At 47.1% G+C, this 17,361-nt stretch overlaps 1 protein-coding gene across 6 annotated transcripts in view; it reads left to right on the top strand.

Annotated features, from left to right (window-relative positions):
- ULK1 (unc-51 like autophagy activating kinase 1) overlaps window positions 1–17,361 on the top strand; it is a 96,833-nt gene that overhangs the window by 75,036 nt on the left and 4,436 nt on the right. For 5 of the 6 annotated variants that reach the window (XM_051633777.1, XM_051633776.1, XM_051633774.1 and 2 more), the window contains 12 exons: window positions 1,212–1,337; window positions 4,860–5,011; window positions 5,808–5,891; window positions 6,365–6,627; window positions 7,300–7,484; window positions 8,324–8,439; window positions 9,030–9,173; window positions 11,742–11,929; window positions 14,609–14,787; window positions 14,909–15,027; window positions 16,230–16,387; window positions 16,552–16,687. In XM_051633777.1, the coding sequence (XP_051489737.1) occupies window positions 1,212–1,337; window positions 4,860–5,011; window positions 5,808–5,891; window positions 6,365–6,627; window positions 7,300–7,484; window positions 8,324–8,439; window positions 9,030–9,173; window positions 11,742–11,929; window positions 14,609–14,787; window positions 14,909–15,027; window positions 16,230–16,387; window positions 16,552–16,687 (1,850 nt within the window). The remainder of the gene's footprint in view (window positions 1–1,211; window positions 1,338–4,859; window positions 5,012–5,807; window positions 5,892–6,364; window positions 6,628–7,299; window positions 7,485–8,323; window positions 8,440–9,029; window positions 9,174–11,741; window positions 11,930–14,608; window positions 14,788–14,908; window positions 15,028–16,229; window positions 16,388–16,551; window positions 16,688–17,361) is intronic. The other variant, XM_051633778.1, reaches the window with a different exon arrangement.

The following is a 17,361-nucleotide window of genomic DNA, read 5'->3' as shown; positions in this document are numbered from 1 at the left end:
GTGCACAGTGTGGAGATCTGCAGCCACATTCCTGCAGATCAGCTTTGTTCAACACTGTCACTGTAAACCACAGAGGACTACTGATCTTCCGCAGAAAAGAAATTCTGATAATGGGATGATTTGCCAAATAGGACACAACCTTTCTTTCTTCCCCTATGCATGCATGTACGTTCTTGTTGAATTAAATATCTCCTTTCATCTTAAGTAAAACACTTCCTCTCTGAGTGTTCCACCCGAGAAGTGATGCTTCCTACTTCCCAGGGGCAGACCCAGGCGTGTGTCTGTGATTGACAAGAAAGACTGCAGAAGCCTTCATTACCAATAACGTCTTTCTGTAATTGTGCAACATCCCTGCAATTGATGTTGGCAGTTGCAAATAGCCTTGCCATGGCAATTAATCCTGGGATTCTGGAGCCTTTGGGAAAAGACTTTAGACAACTACTTAGTTAAATGTGGTGTTTGCAGGGTTTGTGTGTAGCGTGGTGTACAGGCTAAGAGCAGCAGGGGAAAATGTCACCTGGGGGAACAAATGTGAGCTGATTCGCCTGTTTGGATGGAGCTAGAAAGAAGTCTGAAGTTTGCAGAATGTCTCTGTACCATTTTGTGTGTGTCATGTTCTAGCTGACCTTGATGGGTAGATACCAACTCCTGTCACCCAAATGTATTCTCTGCCGAGTTGCTTTCTCCACCCTGTAGTTAATTTACAAATACTCTGATAGTCACCACAAGTTCATACTCTTCGTGGCGTGCTGAGACTTTCATGGAGGTGCCATTGGTCCAGCAGTGCCTCTGCATGAGTTGCAAGTAGCTCTTGGCAGCAAAATCTTTGCTCCTGTCCTTTGTGAGTCACGAATGTTTAGCCCTGTTCAATGATGTGCTCTTTGGCTGTGGGTCTGAGCTGCTGGAAACTAGGCTAGCTGTGGCCTGAAATAGCAGGGCTCCAGTTTTCCTGGAGGGAGTGGTGTGCTTGGGTGTATGTTTTAACTTAAGTCCGTGGGTGGGAATTGTGCTGGAAGAAAGGTGCCTGTCTGCAGGTGTGTGGTGCCACTTCCCTTTGGGATGACTTTGAACTGCCTCCCATTATAAACCCACAACCCGCGAGCAGCCGAGGGGACACTCCCTGTGTGTAGTTGCTTTACAAAGATAAAACCTCCAATTACCTGCCTGAAGGCCCAGCCCTCACCAGAGCCTTTCTTTGTGTCTCTTAACAGCCGGCCAGGTCAGTTCTCGAGCAGCAAGTACGGACACTCTGTGCCCATCCCAGTCCCAACACAAATCCATAACTACCGGCGGATTGAGCAGAACCTGCAGTCTCCCAACCAATACACCTCTCCACGGTAAGTGCTGGGGCTGGGGAGGGGGCTACATGAGTGCAGGGGCTCTCAAATAACAGCTTGGGGGTTGTAAGACAAACTCCTCTACAGTTTGTAACTTAAAAACTTCCCTGTGTGATGGGCTCTCCCCCTTGCTATAGGGAGCCAACGTAGTGCGGGATACGTGGTAACATAGTTTTGGGGCTATTTTTGTAGTGGTGTTAAGATGTATTTGTTAGCATGTACTGTAAATGTTGGGGTGTGTATGAATATGAGGTTGCTTCCACAAATTTTCAGTGCAGGCTGAGCTCCTTGAAGTCTGACAGCTTTTCCCATGCCAGCTGAGGATTGGATGTCCAAGCAGAGAGAGCCATCCATCTAGCAGATGCTTTTATAAAAGGAAAAAGCTGAAATAAACAGCTAAAATAGACAGGACTGCAAAACGTACCTGTCTGTACCTTAATTGGTTCCTGTAGGTAGTCACACCATAGATGACGTGTCTGACACCAATAGCATATTAATGTGGTTGTGCAGCTAGGGCTGATGAGCAATTTATGAGGCAGAGCATGTTTCCTGAAGGCCATCAGAAGACCTGGATGCCAGCCTTCTGCCTTACAGCTGACCTGAGTTCCATGGCAATATCTTGTACATCCAAAACACACTGGACTTCTCCTTATTCTCATGTATGGTTTCTGGTTCTTACAAGTTTGAAATCTGGGTTGACAGAGGCAACCCAGGTCGTAGACTGGTTGGAAGGAGACACATAGAGGATCTTAGAGTTTATCCAGCAGGGGCATTCAAACAGAAATGTCTGAGGTGTCGTCTTTTTTTTTTTTTTTATGAGTTGCTTTGGTATCTGGATTAGTTAACATTTAGATTTCAGAAGTGGGGTAATACCTGTGTCAGGCTAAGTTCAGGCTTCAACCAGCCTAACTTAGGATATGGCTTACTCAGAGTGGACCCAGAAGTAGAGACACATTATGTTGGTGTTAATCAGGGGCCAGCAGAGACATTGTTTTGTGTCGGTGTTACTTTAGTAGTATTTTATGTATGTCCTCTTACTTGAGTGTGTGGCAGGTTTTGTGGTAAGCTCCTTCCTGTATCCTACATGCCTTGTATTTTTTACAGCAAAACTTGTGACCTTGTCAGTGTTGAAACTCACAGATGAGTCCTGGTTATCCGTACGATGTATAAAGTGAGAGCTCTGGAGAAGGTGCAGAAGATGCACCTGAACGTGGTGTGCCTACCTCAGACCTGGTGACAGGCTGCTGAGCTCAGGTTCAGAGCCTGCAGCTACCAGTTGGGGATCAAGCTGTCACGTTTGGCTGCTTTTAGTCACCCCTGTGTAATGATGAGATTAGCATCGTCCCTGCAGAGGAACTCGAGGAATGGATGCAATCAGATGATTCACACTCTGCTTTTAGCACCTTCTCAAAATGTCTGGCGTCATGTTTTTTTCTGCCCCAGGAAGGCATATTTATCTCTCAGCATCACTTCCTCTAATCAGCAAATTCAGTAGACACCCTTCAGGAATGGAAGGAGAAAACTTCATCAAGCATTTAGTATGTGGTTCCACTTTTCCATCAGGTGTATCAAATAGGCCATTGCAGCCAAGTGTCTTGTCGTGTTTGCCACGACAATCAAAGTTTGATTACAAACTTTGACATGTGCTTTTGTTTATGAAAAATTGACCAGTATCATCTGACTGGCTGGTGTGTGCCTGTGCAAGCAAGCTTGTTTGTGGGTAGATGTGTTGCTGCTGTGGTGATAATTATGTGTGTGTACTTCTGGCCACATCACCTGTCCAGCTTGTCTGCTTGCTTGCTTATCCCGTGTCTTGTCGGGTGGCATTTGACATTCCACATCTTTCAGCAGCAGCAGTCAGCTGGTGTTTTTTTCTGCAAGTTCCTGATAGATAGTGTTCAGCCTTCTGGATGGCTTATATTCTGGGGAATTAAAAACATGGGAGAGCAATACTCTCTGACTCAGAACACCTACCTATCTTTCCACCTTCCCAGGGGTCCGTGTCCTTTTTGCATCAGGGCCAGGCACTTAAGCATTAGGCTTCTAAACCTAGAGAAACCTGAAGAGAGATGATTTTTAGGTTAAAATTTCAAAGGATTTCCTCTTTTCCAAGCATGTAAATATAGTGTGGATTCATTTTGCTGAGAAATGTGGTAACATACTGAAAAAGAGGGAGGAGATGGCAGATCAGATTCTTATATCTCAACTACTGCAATAGACTTTTATTTATTTCCTTATTTTTTGAAATGTGACATAGTCTTGTTGAGTAGATGTACTGGCACTTCATCAGGATGACTTTTCCATTCCTGGGTAATGTAGCTAGCCCTGCTTGCACCAGTGAAACCCTTCATGCCATCTGTTCAGATATCTATGGACAGCTTAATGCAGTGTCACTGGGGGAGCAGGCAGATTACCTTGGTGAGAGCATCTTTCAGTTGCTTGAGCACAGAGAGGTTTTTCCAGCATATTCATTGCTTCTTGTCCAGAAAACCACCTGTGGTACTGGCTGAGACTAATATTCTATTAACAAGGGAAAAGGTGTTTCCAAATTGAGAGTAGCATGAAGGATTTGATGGAAAGGCTGTTTTCTCATACAGGAGTGTAAGAGGAATCTTGGTGAAGGAGTCTGCAGAGGCAGAGTGGCATTTCAGTGCATAGAATTTAGGTTGTGTGTTCTTAACAAGTGGTGAAAACATTAAAATATTGATAATTAATATACAGTAACCCTTATCTCTCTCCAGAGTGCTGGTGTGGTTGTACTCATTTTCCTGCTAGTCTAGTTTCATCTCTTGTTTCATTTTAGCAGCTGGGTAATACTCAAAGTTCCTGCATGTGTGGGCTGCACAAATTAATTTTAAATCCCTAAGGTGAGGCTTCAGGAGGAGTTAAAGGAGTTTAGAGTTCAGGCAATTCTGACTATCCAGCCCAGAAAGAAATCCTCTGGGTAGTACTGATCTGTTTCAGATCTGGCAGCCACACACTGTGCTGTTTTGCTCTGTAGCTTCTGATTTGAGTCAAGGCTCTGTGGCAGAGCGGTGCCTTGGGCACAGCTCGACCCCCTGGCACACACTGTGCACTCACAGAGCTCTCTACCCACACAGCTGCTCTGGCAAAAGGGCAAGTGGCTCACCACAGGAGGGACACTTGAATAAAGCCCTCTTATGGCATTCTGAAGACACTGCCTAAAATTAACACCTTGGACGTGGCAAGATATGAAACTCATGTCTTGTTCATGATAGACAAAAAGTGCCTTCTGATAAATAACAGGCTGTCCTGCTTAGAGCTAACCTGACATAGGTTTTGTTCTTTTTGTTTATTTTGCACAATGTTGTTTGGATTGACACTCATGAGAACAAGGATTATCACCTTTATCTGTATTGATGTAGTCCTAGAACCAGTGGGATTTTGATCCAGGGTCAACAGTCATGCAGCTCCTCTTCTGTGTGTGTGTGGTGATACTGTTCTTTTTACTCTTCTTTACTGGCATCTGGAGTAACGTGTGCTGCTGTTGTTTCCTACAAGGTCTGGTACAGTCCGGAGGTCTAGCAGTACAAGTCCACTTGGTTTTCCTAAAACTGGTGCGTCCCCTCCTTATCCTGGAGAGCATGGCTCTGTGCCCAGCTGTAGAAAGCCCTCCTTTGGTGGTGCCAAGCCATTTATGCCATCACCACAAGGTAAGATGTCAACTGACCTGTTGCTGCCCTAATAAAATTAACTGCCTTTTTCCTGTAAAGGGGGTGGTTATGACCAGCTGTAGCTGCCAGGTAACAGAAAATTCAGATTATGGTGTTCTCCCATGGCCCTTGTCAATAGATTTTAGAAGCTTTTTGGCCTTAGTAAAATGGAGAGGAAAATACCTATTGGCCCCAGGAAGGGCAAGCTTTATTTTGGTGTCTGCATCAGACATTTTGCTGCCATCTGAGAAGGACTTCTGTAAGTGCAAAGTATCTTTTTACTGGCTTGGGCTGTGGTGAGCCAGTTTTTGTCAGAGGAAAATTTTGACCAGTTTTGGAAGGGCTGCAGCTTCACTGTTCAAACTGAAAAGTAGTGACCTGAATATCTGGTAGCCTGGTCCGGATGCTAAGAAGCAATTCAAGTGGAAGAGGGCTAAGAAAAAACCCAGTGTGCAACTAAAGCAATTGCTGGTTTTTATACAGGAGCAGTCTCTGATTTAACTAGCTATTCTATATCCCTAGTGTCTCCAGTACTGTATTTCTTCCATCTGTTTCTGGTGGGTAAATGCAGAATATTACTGTTCCATTCCTCTGAATTATTATCACTGCAAAGTCAGACTAAAGCTGGCCAGACTAATGCCAGACAGAGCTGCTTTTCATGCTTTTACTGGAGTTGTTGGTCTTTTCACTGCACATCTTGGACTGAGAAGGTGGAGAAGATAACAAGTAACTAGTGGTGTTCTCGCCTCTTGAGAATTAATGCTGCATAAACCTTTTTTATTGTGTTCCCTCAAAGTTGGAACAATCCCAGAGCAGCCCAGCCAGACTGTTATCCCCTCTTCTCTTGGAGCAGAAGTGAGAAGCCGGATTCCTGTGGCTGGTAAGTTGGTCCTTACCTTCCTTTGTTATGCCTATGTTTAAGAACCATAGTTTTGAAGCATTCAAGGTGGGGTATGTTCCTTCAGCAGCTTCTTTTGATGCTTGGACAGCCAGGATTTCTGTGTGCTGGCAGGAGCTGGGTTGATCCCTCCACATCCCATCAGCCAGATTCTTCCAGTGCTGACAGTATCACAGAAATTTGAATTTATGACTATGAGTTCAATGGATGGAGTGAAGCTTCTCAAAACCCTCAAGTCCCTTTCTGCCAAGTGCCCTGCTTGATGTGTAACTTCCTTGCTGCTGAGCTCTGACAGTCAGGTTCTCTTTCTCTGTAAGGGCTGCAGTGCTATCTTGCATCCTTAGCCATCCTGAAGGTTTTGATCAGTAGATGTTTTAGCAGAGGACTCTGGGATCAGGCTGGCTTTTTGTTTTAGAACCAGAAAATGATGCAATTTGTCACTCTGTGCCCTCCAGGCTCCTCAGTGCCCGAACACTCTCCAAGAGGGATGGGCTCCCGGCTCCACAGCGCTCCCAACCTGTCAGATTTGCATTCCTGCAGGCAGAAGATAACCAAGCAGCACTCGGATCCTCTCGTTGCTCACCTCGGTCTCGCCCCAGGCAGCCAGCCCCTGCAGGCTCATAGCTTGCAGCACTGCCGGCAGCTCAGATCCTCTCCAAAGCTCTCAGAGTTCATGCAGAGAAGCCCATTGCCAACTATCATGGGCTCCCCTACAAAGGTATGTCAGAGAGTCTGCTTTTGGGTTTCTCACAGCTTGATTGGTCAGGTTATTTGGGGGTGAACTGCTGTATGATCAGGTAACTCTGACTTGGATTTATCACCACTTATTTCCTGACCTGGATTTATCACCACTTGTTTTGTGACCTGGATTTATCACCACTTGTTTCCTTTTCCTCAAAGGCTTTTTAGTGATCTGTGTGAAGTGGGGTAGTGTCCCAGTTCTTGGTGGACAGATCTCACTTGGCAGCAGTGTTCACTGCCTGAGCAGAGTCCAGGGTTTTAAACTGCCCAACGAGGCAGAGCACGTTAGTGAGCTGCAGTATCTGGGCTGGTTTGCTCCCAGCTACTGTGTCCCATAGGAATCCTCAGCAGTGACTGCAGACAGTTAAGCGGGTGACAGCCCTGGTGTCCCATGAGAAGCTGGCACCCTGACAGCATTTTCTCTGCTCTGTGTTAGGCTGCTATAAACTTTCAGCAGTTTGTTGTCCTTTCATTTTAGTCTGGGATTGGAGACAAGTAACTGCATGGGGTGGGATTTCTACCTCCTTATTTCAGGCAGGTTGTTAAGCATACAATTTAATTTTAATTAAACAAATGGGTAGCAGGGGGTGAATGAAACCTTCCTCCTGTGTTTTAAAGGCAGATCTCTGTTTTTTTCTGTTCTTCTTAGGCTGTATCCCCATTTGAGTTTCCCAAAACCCCAAGTTCCCAGAATCTCCTCACCCTCTTGGCCCATCAGGGGGTCATGATGACTCCAACACGGAACAAGACGTTGCCAGATCTGAAGGAGATGGGTCATTTCCACTGCCAGCAAGCTGGCTTGGGACTGAGGCCTGTGGAAGAGATCAAGGGCAGGTGAGCTATAGTCTCCTTTATGTGGTGGTGCTTTGTTCCCTAATGCAGGCTGGATGGGGCAATAGTCAAGCCTCAGATAACATTTATGTTGTAAAGTAGCATCTGCAGACTGCTAGCTCCCTTGGGTTGCAAGCATATCTGATACAGATTTTTAAAGTCTTCCTCTACAGGGACATGCCATAGCCTAGATTTTATAAAATGAAAGATTTTCTGCAGCTTCCCACTGTGTTTAGTATCTGGAGTTCCATCAAGTGAGGATCAGGGATTTTGTTATTAGACCAGACTCCCTGCAATGATGCAGATGTGTGCCCTGCTCTCTGTTGAGCCTGTGCCTGCCGTGGATGACAGGAAGTGGTGGGTGTTCCTTGTCTATCAAACAGTGGGCACTGTTCTTCAGACCAGAGATCTGTTTGAAAGTCACACACTAACTGCCATGAACATTGCAGGATACAAAGTCACTCAGGTGTTAGTGTTAAGCTTTTCTTACCTACCTCTCTGCAGATTGCCGCTTTCTCTAGTGATCTGGAGGAGTCCTTTGATCCTATTTTCTGTATCTTCCATCAAAGAAAAAATGTGTTAGAGTAATGCTGTGCTCTGTATGTGCATTACTGCAGTCAGTCATGATAGTCTGATGCTTTCTACAAGTAGCTGGAGATGCTTCAGGTGGTCTGCTGAAGGGGGAATAGATCCAGTGGTTATTTCAGCTCCTAACTCTTTGCTGTGTAGTGTCAAGGGGTTGTGGGCCAGCATTGGCACAAACTGGAGTGAAAGTGACCTGGAACCTTGCACCTGATGACTTTCTGCATCATGTTGTATGTTGTTGTATGTCCTGTTTTTAGATCTCTGAGCACAGGCAGGCTCACTGACCTGCTTCTGAAGGCAGCCTTTGGGGCACAGATCTCTGAAGCTGGCAGCAACGACAGCTTGAACAACGAGAAGCCAATGGAAATTGCAGGTAGGTGTGGAGGCCAGGCAGATCTGGCTGGATGTCCTGATTTGGCCTGGGGTGAAGTTTGTCTGCATGCCTTCTACAAGTGGGAAACTGCCTTTCTGATGGCTTTTGGCAAAGGAAGTGACTGCTGTGTGTGAGGAGGATAATGCTGTTTGCTTTCTTTTGTGGAACGCTCGCAGGTCGGTTGGCTACGCCTGCTGTGTAATTGCTGGCTAGTGGTGTGATTTTTGTAGGCAGGGCTTCCTCTTCTGGCCCCTTCTGAGTGTGAGAATGTGGAATTGGGACTTTCTGCCAGGTGGTTTGAATATGAATGGCTCTGCAAGGGTGGGTCTTCCTGGGCTTGCAGGCTGGGAAGCAAGGAGGGAGAACAGCTGCAGCAATGCGTGGTGCTGCCCAGGCTCCTGGCCTGTAGTCCATGCCAGCCTGGCCTGGTCGTGTCCTTGGGAGATGCCTCCAAAGCGAGTGCTGGCCTGTGCTGGTAACCACTGTGTCCCAAGAGACTCTGCAGGAACATAAATCTGCTGGGCGAGGCACACCATGCTCAGAGTAACTTTCCTGTAATGCCAGTCTGCACCTTTCAACTGTCTCCCCAGCTCCCTCAGGTGCTTATGGAGGGACCCTGCACTCTGGTGCCCGGGCTGGGGGCTCTGCCAGCCCGTCCCCAGTGGTTTTCACTGTCGGATCCCCTCCCAGTGGAACAACCCCCCCACAGACCACGAGGACCAGGATGTTTTCAGGTAAAGGGCTGATACCTACCTGCCTGTTCCAGTGGGAATGCCTGGGGGCAGAGCGATGTGCTGAATTCCTTGCTGCTGAACACTGGTGGTGGCAAAGGGCTGCTCAGAGCACAGTCCAGAGAGCTCAGCTGGTCTAAATGCCTTTGAGGTCCTCATGCTGGCTCCTGCCAACCCGTTACTGCTGGTAACTGTTTTCACTGGCAAAAGAACTAATGCCATACAGTGATTTTCCAATACCGGAAGAGAGAGGCAAACTATTCTTTTACTTCATTTCTCTCTGCTTCAGGAATAATGCTGCAGCTGTTCATAGACCCACTGTTGCTGACAGGTCAAGAAACACAAAGATTGTGTTGTGTTCTGGTTGTTTTCCCCATGGGTTTTGGATGAGCTGTGAAAGGCAGGCCTGACCATCCATGCCCAACAGTTTTCAGTGCACAGGTACAGTGAGGAAAGGGCCAGGATGGCTCTGTATGCAAAATTATCAGTGGTATTACTTGCACTTTGAGCAGCTTAAGTAGGAGATGGGGAAATGCATTCCTGCTTGACAGATAACTTCATTTAAGACACCAGTGCTCTGGCCTCATCAGCCAACAGTTGAGGCTGTGATAATTGGCCCTTCTGGGATAGTGTGTCTGGGAGCTGGAGTCTATGTTCAGTTTAAGAAAATATTTGGACACTTTCATGTGCATTTTTGGCTTGTTTGGTTTTCTTGTCTTGGCTGTTCCTCATCTGAATGTAGTCGACTGTGTTGTTCTTAATTACTGCAGGGAAGGTTTGGATGTAACCATGATTAAGCTGCTTTACTGGGATGGGGGGCTCATGGGCTCCATTCCTGGGTATGGCTTGCATTTCCATCCTAACTAAAACCACTTGCATCCTTGTTTGTCTGGAAAGTTGGGACCATAATCTTTTCTTTTTCTCATCTATTTAGAGGAAAGCTCTGTAGGGCACGGGAGTCTTACAGAGTGTCTGACAGGCCTGTACACAATGGGGTTACTGTCCTGGCTGCAGCCTGTATCTACCACTGAAATGTTATGAATAGAGAATTCAGACTTCCTGTATTGCCTTTGTGGGAATAATAGCAATCTGGAAGCACATCCAAGCACCAGTTTTTAGTGGGTTGATATTTGGATCCTTAAGGGTCTGCCAGACAGTCGGGAGCTCAGATGGGACATGTGGAAGAGAAGGCTGTTGAATAGTGAACCTGCAGCACGTACACAGTGTTGGATGAAGGCAGTCAAAGCAATGCTGCTTGACAGGCTCTGTTTATTAGGTGTGTGCAATAACTCCTTTTGTTATACTTAATGCACAAAGTTGCTGGTGAAAAGGGGTGTTTTGAAAGCTGAAAATCTGCACCTCAAGTGCATGGAACAAGCCATGAGTAAGACCACTTGACAGGATACAAAGCCAGAGCCTTTTCATTAGTCATCATAACAATTTCAGTAAACAGCCTCTTGGAATTGCAGAGTATCCAGAATGTGATAGTGTTGGTCCTTTCCTTTCTGAAAGATCTGGAAATACTCTGCTGGTCTTTAATGATCTACTTAGCTTTGAAGCATAGCGGCCAGCAGGGATAGAGCTTTGGGAGGAGAGGAGACTACCTCTCTGCAGATCAGTTGTGCATTTTATGCTGAACCTTTTGAAGGCAGGGTAGGGTGGAAGAGAAACATCTCCCTCCAAAGGATCGGTGACAGTGGAGAAAATCCCCTTGGTAGAATTAGCAGAGTATTGTAGCTAGTACTTGCATCCCCCTGACAGAATATATTCCTCTGCAGCAACATGTCAGGGGATATGGAACCCTCTGGAAATGGTGAATGTATTACGAATACCCCGAGACAGAAACTCCTTTTGAAGTGTCCATCTTTTATGTGTAATCTGCTCTCAGGGTGAATTCAGTGGTCAAGAAGGGCAAAAGATGATGGTGAGGGAATTGTCTGCTGGACATTGTACTTTTACAGGGTCTTGTGAATCCTGAGGTTAGGATCTTGACTCAGCTGAAAGCACTTTCTGCCCAGCATCCTATTTGTGAAGAGGGGGAAGCAGAAGTTCAGGGCATGTAATTGAAAGGCCTCCTGGTTTGCATATAAGTGGTTGAGGTTTTAGAACCATAATAAAAACCTCACTTACCAGAGGAGCTCATTCAATGACAGTGTAAAGACTAGGGAACCAGGGTTCAAACCACACTAATCTGTGATGGGAAGGTTGGCTGTGGTGATGTATGATAAAAATCAGCCCAAGATATTGGGGCAGGATTCAGAAAGTGTTTGGACAAAAAAGAAAAAAAACTAGTGCTTCTGAATTGTCTCCATAAAAGACAGACTTTCTGGAAGGTGCTTTCTGGAATCTGCTTGAGCTCGTTAGCTGGTCTGGCTGAGTTGTTGAAGAGCTGATGTTGGGGTGTGGTGATTCTGCATCAAGAGTCCTTGCATCTTCCTGCAAAGTACCTGTTGCTGGCTCCTATCAAAGCCAGGATCCCGGATCCTACAGGATTGTCCCCTCTGCTGGGCAAGGAATACCTGGACTACTGTTAATCTCTTCAGTAATTCCTTTGCCTATTTTTCTTCCCAGTGGGGTCTTCCAGCTCTCTCAGTTCTGGAGGCTCATTCACCGGCAGGCACTTGGCAGTGGGAACTGGTGGGGACGCACTGGAAGGCCCCTCAAGTCTCCGGTACACGCTTGCTGATCCCATCACTGCCAACCTGGAAGGTGCTGTTACTTTTGAGGCACCAGAGTTGCCCGAGGAGACGCTCATGGAGGTGGGTATATCCCAGGGACTTGCTTGAGGCAAAGGATGGGGGGAATAAAAGGAAAGCAAATCCAGAGGTCAGATGGCTCCATGTTTGCAGCCAAGGAGTTTGCGTCCAAAGACACTGTGAACTGGCCTCAAGAGAGCCAGGCCAGGGCAGTGCTCAGAAAGCCCAGGGCATGTTCAGCAGAGTGACTTTTGAGCCTGCTACCAAGCTGTTCAGTCCATGGGATAGCCCATGACTGAGGTTAAAATTCACTGTTTCCAGAGCTGAAATTGCAGGTTGGGAACATCAGTTATATGGTGTGTTCTGAAGAAAACCTGGGTACTTTGGGCCTTTTCCCTTTTAAAAGGCTCAACATCAGTAAGAGGTGACTTGAGGGCACGAGTAGCTCGGTGTATTAAGTGACTGCCTGCTGCGTGTGCCTGGGGAGTCAGGCAGTGATAGGGCCTCTGCTGGAAGGATCTGAAAAACAGCAAACCTGACAGTTGTGTGGCTGATGGGGGTGGGGGGACACCATGTTCTGTACCACAACAGCTGAACCAGATTGTCGAGCTGAAAGGCTGCCAGGCTTCCCTTCTCTGCAGGCTGAAGCAGAGCAAAAGCTTTTGTAGCTGAGACATACTTGAAATGTAGGTCAGGCTGCCCATTTGCAGTAGAGGTGGGAGGCAGATTCAGTCACTGTTTCAGCTTTGTTCATGACACCTCCTTGGCCTGTCTGGGATGGGGGAAGGCTCTTTGTATCTGAATTTTGCTGGTGTTGCTAAAAATCCCCAGATGCCCACAGAGATATGCGTGTATTGTTTTAAGGATGTGGATGTGCTCTTCAGATTTTATTTAGCTCAGGGTTTTTTTTGTCAATTATGCACTGAATAGCATTAATTAACTTAATTACCCTCAGAGCCAAGGGGCTAGGACTTCCAGCATTGATGTGATCACAGCAGTAGTGAGTTTAACTGAGCATCCTGACCTCTGTGAGGTCCCAGGAGTATGGGGCACTGCAGCTGCCACCACTTTGGACACTGGTCTGAAGAGTTTTGTCCTAAGGAAGTATCAGCTTGATCTTGTCAACACCACTCAATCCAGCTTCTCATATTTGTAATGGGTCCTCTGGGTTCAGTGATCATTTCTGCTGAGCACAGTAATCCATTTACATGTTGCAAAACCTTTCCCGCACTGAACCTTCACAGCATATTTTAAGACCTCTTGGTGCTCTCTGGAGTTGGCCAGAATGCAAACCTGACAGCTTTTCTATTTTCTGCAGATATTTCAGAGCATTGAAAACTTGGTATTTAAGCAGCTTTCTTTATCTTGAGCAGATCTGTTATGTTGAGAGAGGTGATTCTTCCATCTTTTGAAGAAGTGTCTCTAGGTGCAGACAAAGCAAATTAAAGGCTGAGTTTTACTTTGGTTGCATTGCTTTAAAAACATGATACAGAGATGACTGTGGAAGATCTGTGATGCCAAATGAGCCCATGAATGCCAGCAAAATGAATACAAGCCAACTGTATAAGTGGAGAGAAAGGACTATGCATTGGTTAGAGATACCAGGCTGAGACTTGCAAGGTCTCAGCAGTTTCCTGCTCTGCCATGAACTTCTTGTATGACTTGGCAATTATTTAATCTCCAAGCTCCTCCTCTGCTCTTAAAGGAAATAGAGGAAGATGGAGATAACACTTCCTTACCCTACTGGACTGTCCAGGTAGCAAGATCATGGTGTGTGAGCCAGTGAATGAAAAACAAAAGCATGTAGAACTTGAGCGTGGGGTTGGGTTTTTTCCTAAATTCATGTCTGAAAGGGGAGGGTTGTTTCCTACAACTGAGCCACTGAATGTTTGAGGATCAAGCAGGTTAGCCACTTCTCTACAGAGAGAGTATGAACAATGGAGTTGCATCTGATCCAGGGAACGATTCATTTTGTAGACCCACAAGCATCTGTTTTTTCCAGAAATACTAACTTCCCAAAAGTGCTTTCAGTGACTTGAGCAATGCAGCTTCCCAGAAATTGAATAATCCCCTTTGATCTGTAATAGCAGAGGAAAAACTACTTGGAAGTGAACACAGCACATAGTGTGAGAGACTCTCTCCCCTCATTGACTGGACAGGAGTTGTAGATAGAAGGTTGTTCTTGCTCTCTCTTCAGAGGACCTCACCCAGGGCTCACTGCACTGAACTGGGAGACTATGCAGACCAAAGGCTAGGTGAGGGCTGGGCTGTAGGGTGGGACACACTGATTGCCATTTTCTATTGTCACTCTCATGAAATCCACACCACTTTCAGTTTTGCACCAGCATTGCTGTGGTGGGGACCAGAGCCAGGCCGATGGTGCAGATGCTCTCTCCCCCTTCCTGGCTGACTTCTGAGAGAGTCCCACAGAGCTGGGGTGCTCCATGGGAAGGGGGCATGTAATTTTGGAGCAAGTCTCAGCAGCTTCTCCAGGGAGCTGCCTGGAAACTTCTGGCCTGGGGCTATCACTTGCTGCTGTTACTGTGGAGGAGGAACTGGTGTGGTGTGTGAGCTGGGGGCTGGTTTTGTCTGTCCCTACCCAAAGCAGAGATGTTAGGGGGCGTTGAGGCCCAGGTGTTGTTTCTGTAAGCTGGGATGAGTTGCTGGCACAGCTCTGGGTGAGCAGCCCTCCCTGGAATACCAGTTTTCCCTCTAACCCCCACCTTGGTGTCCCTCCAACAGCAAGAGCACACGGACATCCTGCGCAGCCTCCGCTTCACGCTGGCCTTTGTCCACTACGTGATGGAAATCGCCGCCCTCAAGGGCAGCTCCAGTGAGATGAGCAGTTCAGTGACATCTGAGTACCAGCTCCAGGAGAGCGTGGTGGCCGACCAGATCAGTCTCCTCAGCAAGGAGTGGAGGTAAGGACCAGGGAGAGCTGACAACTGCTGTCACTCCCACCCCATGTATGGTTAAGTACCAGAAGTCCTTCAGGACACACTTCCTGTGCTGGCTCTGCATTGCAGTGTGCTTTCTTTGCAGCTATGCAGAGCAGCTCGTGCTGTACCTGAAAGTAGCAGAGCTTCTGTCCTCCGGGCTGCAGATGGCCATAGAGCAGATCAAAGCTGGCAAGCTCTGCCTCTCCTCCACTGTCAAGCAAGGTAAGAGGGCACTGGGCACATGGCACAAAGGACTCACCTGGAATGGATGGATTAAGAGTATCACCAAGGGTATGGGGGGGGTTGAGTCAGTGTGAACCCCCACTGGTATGGCCAGTGCTTTATTTCTTATTGTCACCTTGCACAGCCAGGTCTTTTTCATTTGCACTGGGGGAAATGTTTGTCCCTTCACACTGACTTTGTCTCACAGCTCTTGCTTATGCCCCTGTGAGAATCTTCAGCACTAACTACTAAGAGAGGAATGTATCTTAGCTGATCCCTTGTACACCTCTATCTCAGGTGCTTATTTGTACTTGACGTAAGTCCAATTTAGTTATACAGTGCATGTCCTAGGAAGTGCTTACTTGGCAAATGAAGACCTGTCTTGGCAGTAATGATTTTTCAAGTGAAACAAAAACACAGGAAGTAAAATGTTGGTAATGCCAGAGTCACTTCTTTGTTAGTGTTATGGCAGATGATGCAGTGTGGGTATTTTCAAATGTGCACGTAGCAGTAACGCTCATCAGGTGTCGGTGAGAGTTTGTACTCAGTACTTTGTGTGGATCATGCCATGCAACTAGGGAGACTCAAGCCTGTGGCATCACTTGCTGCTTTGGATTGTTACTTAATCCCTCAGAATCCTGTCTGGTTCCTGATTCCCTGTCCCGTAACATCCCTGTATGAGCTGTCATAGTTGAGGAAAGGAGGTGGCCTTTCACAGGCATCAGTGTCTTTTCTTTTTAGAACGGCAGCCTCCTGAGAGAGATTCCCTTTCTTAGTCAGTGCTGCTCATCCACACGTAGCTCCAGCAGCTGCCACATGCAAGCCATGTACTTCAGGGCACGTCAGCACCCATCAAGCAGCAGAAGCTTTGTGTCTAGCACGTCTGCTGCCTCTGGTGGTGCGTGAGACATCTTGCATGGTGTAAACTGCTCTCTGCCTCGTGGCAGCTGAAGGAAACAAAAATAGTCTTGGCCTCAGGTGAACTAGGCATATGTGTAGGTGTTGCCACGTGCAGGCTTGTGACTGGTGAAGGTGACAGAGGAAAGGAAAAAAAAAACACAGTTAATGCAGGAAATACTTCCCTGCCAGTCTTTCTTTTGGCTTTAACATAACCCCATTGTCTTGAAGTTACTCATGTGAGGTCCTGGAGGCACAGGGGAAGCTGGAAGTAGCACCTAAAGCATTTCTTTCCTTTACTCTAGTTGTGAAGAAGCTGAATGAACTTTACAAATCCAGTGTATCATCCTGCCACTGCCTCAACATGAGACTCCAGAGGTTCTTCTTGGACAAACAGAAGCTCATGGATCGGATCAACAGCATCACAGCAGAGAAGCTGATCTTCAGCTACGCTGTGCAAATGGTAGGAGCCACTGCAGTGCCTGGGGGCAGGGCTGGGGCATTCGTGGTTCCTGCCGCTGACCTTAGCAGGTGGTTGCTGTGTGTGCTCCTGCATCTGAGGGGCCGTGGTGGGAAAGCTGAGTCTGGTCTGGGAGTAACCTCTTTACATGGGGTTGTGGCCTGCAGGTGCAATCTGCAGCCCTGGATGAGATGTTCCACCACAGAGAGGACTGTGCACAGAGGTACCACAAGGCTCTGCTGCTGATGGAGGGGCTCCTGAACATCATCACTGAACAGGGGGACATAGAAAACATCAGTAAATGTGAGTGTTTGGTAACCTTTTTTTCCATACTAGACCATGTTGTGTGTTTCTAGCTGCATGGATCAGAAATTCTAGGACCCAGCTACTTTGGCTAAGTCTTGTGGACATAGCAATGAGCTTTTGGCTTATTACAGCTCCTAGCAGCCCAGCCTCCTGGTTTCCCAGCAGGAAAACTGTTAGAAATGTGGGTCCTTGCTCTGAGATGTTATTTCGAGCACTTCCCATGCAGAGCAATTTCCAGGGCTTTGTTGGAGCTTTTGATGTGTGAAAGAACTTGCTGAAGGAAGTGGTCTGGCAGCAGCAGAGGCCTGGGTTTGGTTTCCAGCCAGGACCATTGGTCTGATTGCACAGGGTGCTTGGGAATGTGAAGCTGCATGGGCTGTCAGGCAGGGATGATGGCCAGTCAGCACAGCCAGGGCTCCTTCAGCATGTCTTCAGAAACAGGACTGCTCTCCTGTCCAGTGCCTCAGCTCTGGCTGAGAAGGCCGCAGACAGAATTTTTCTGTCATCAGCCAGTGCTTGCTGTAGCAGTGAAAGCTGAACTCTTACCTATTTGCTGTCATTTGGATTCATGTCCCAGGGACAGATAAGCCCCTCTGCCTGCTGCTCTAAGCTGTCACCTCTCCCGTGCTCCCCCTTTGTAGTGAGTTGTGTTCCTCTGCACTGCTGCAGGC

This window comes from Apus apus, chromosome 16 (assembly GCF_020740795.1).
Source record: "Apus apus isolate bApuApu2 chromosome 16, bApuApu2.pri.cur, whole genome shotgun sequence".
Lineage (NCBI taxonomy): Eukaryota > Metazoa > Chordata > Aves > Apodiformes > Apodidae > Apus > Apus apus.
This window is presented reverse-complemented; position numbering and strand designations above follow the sequence as displayed.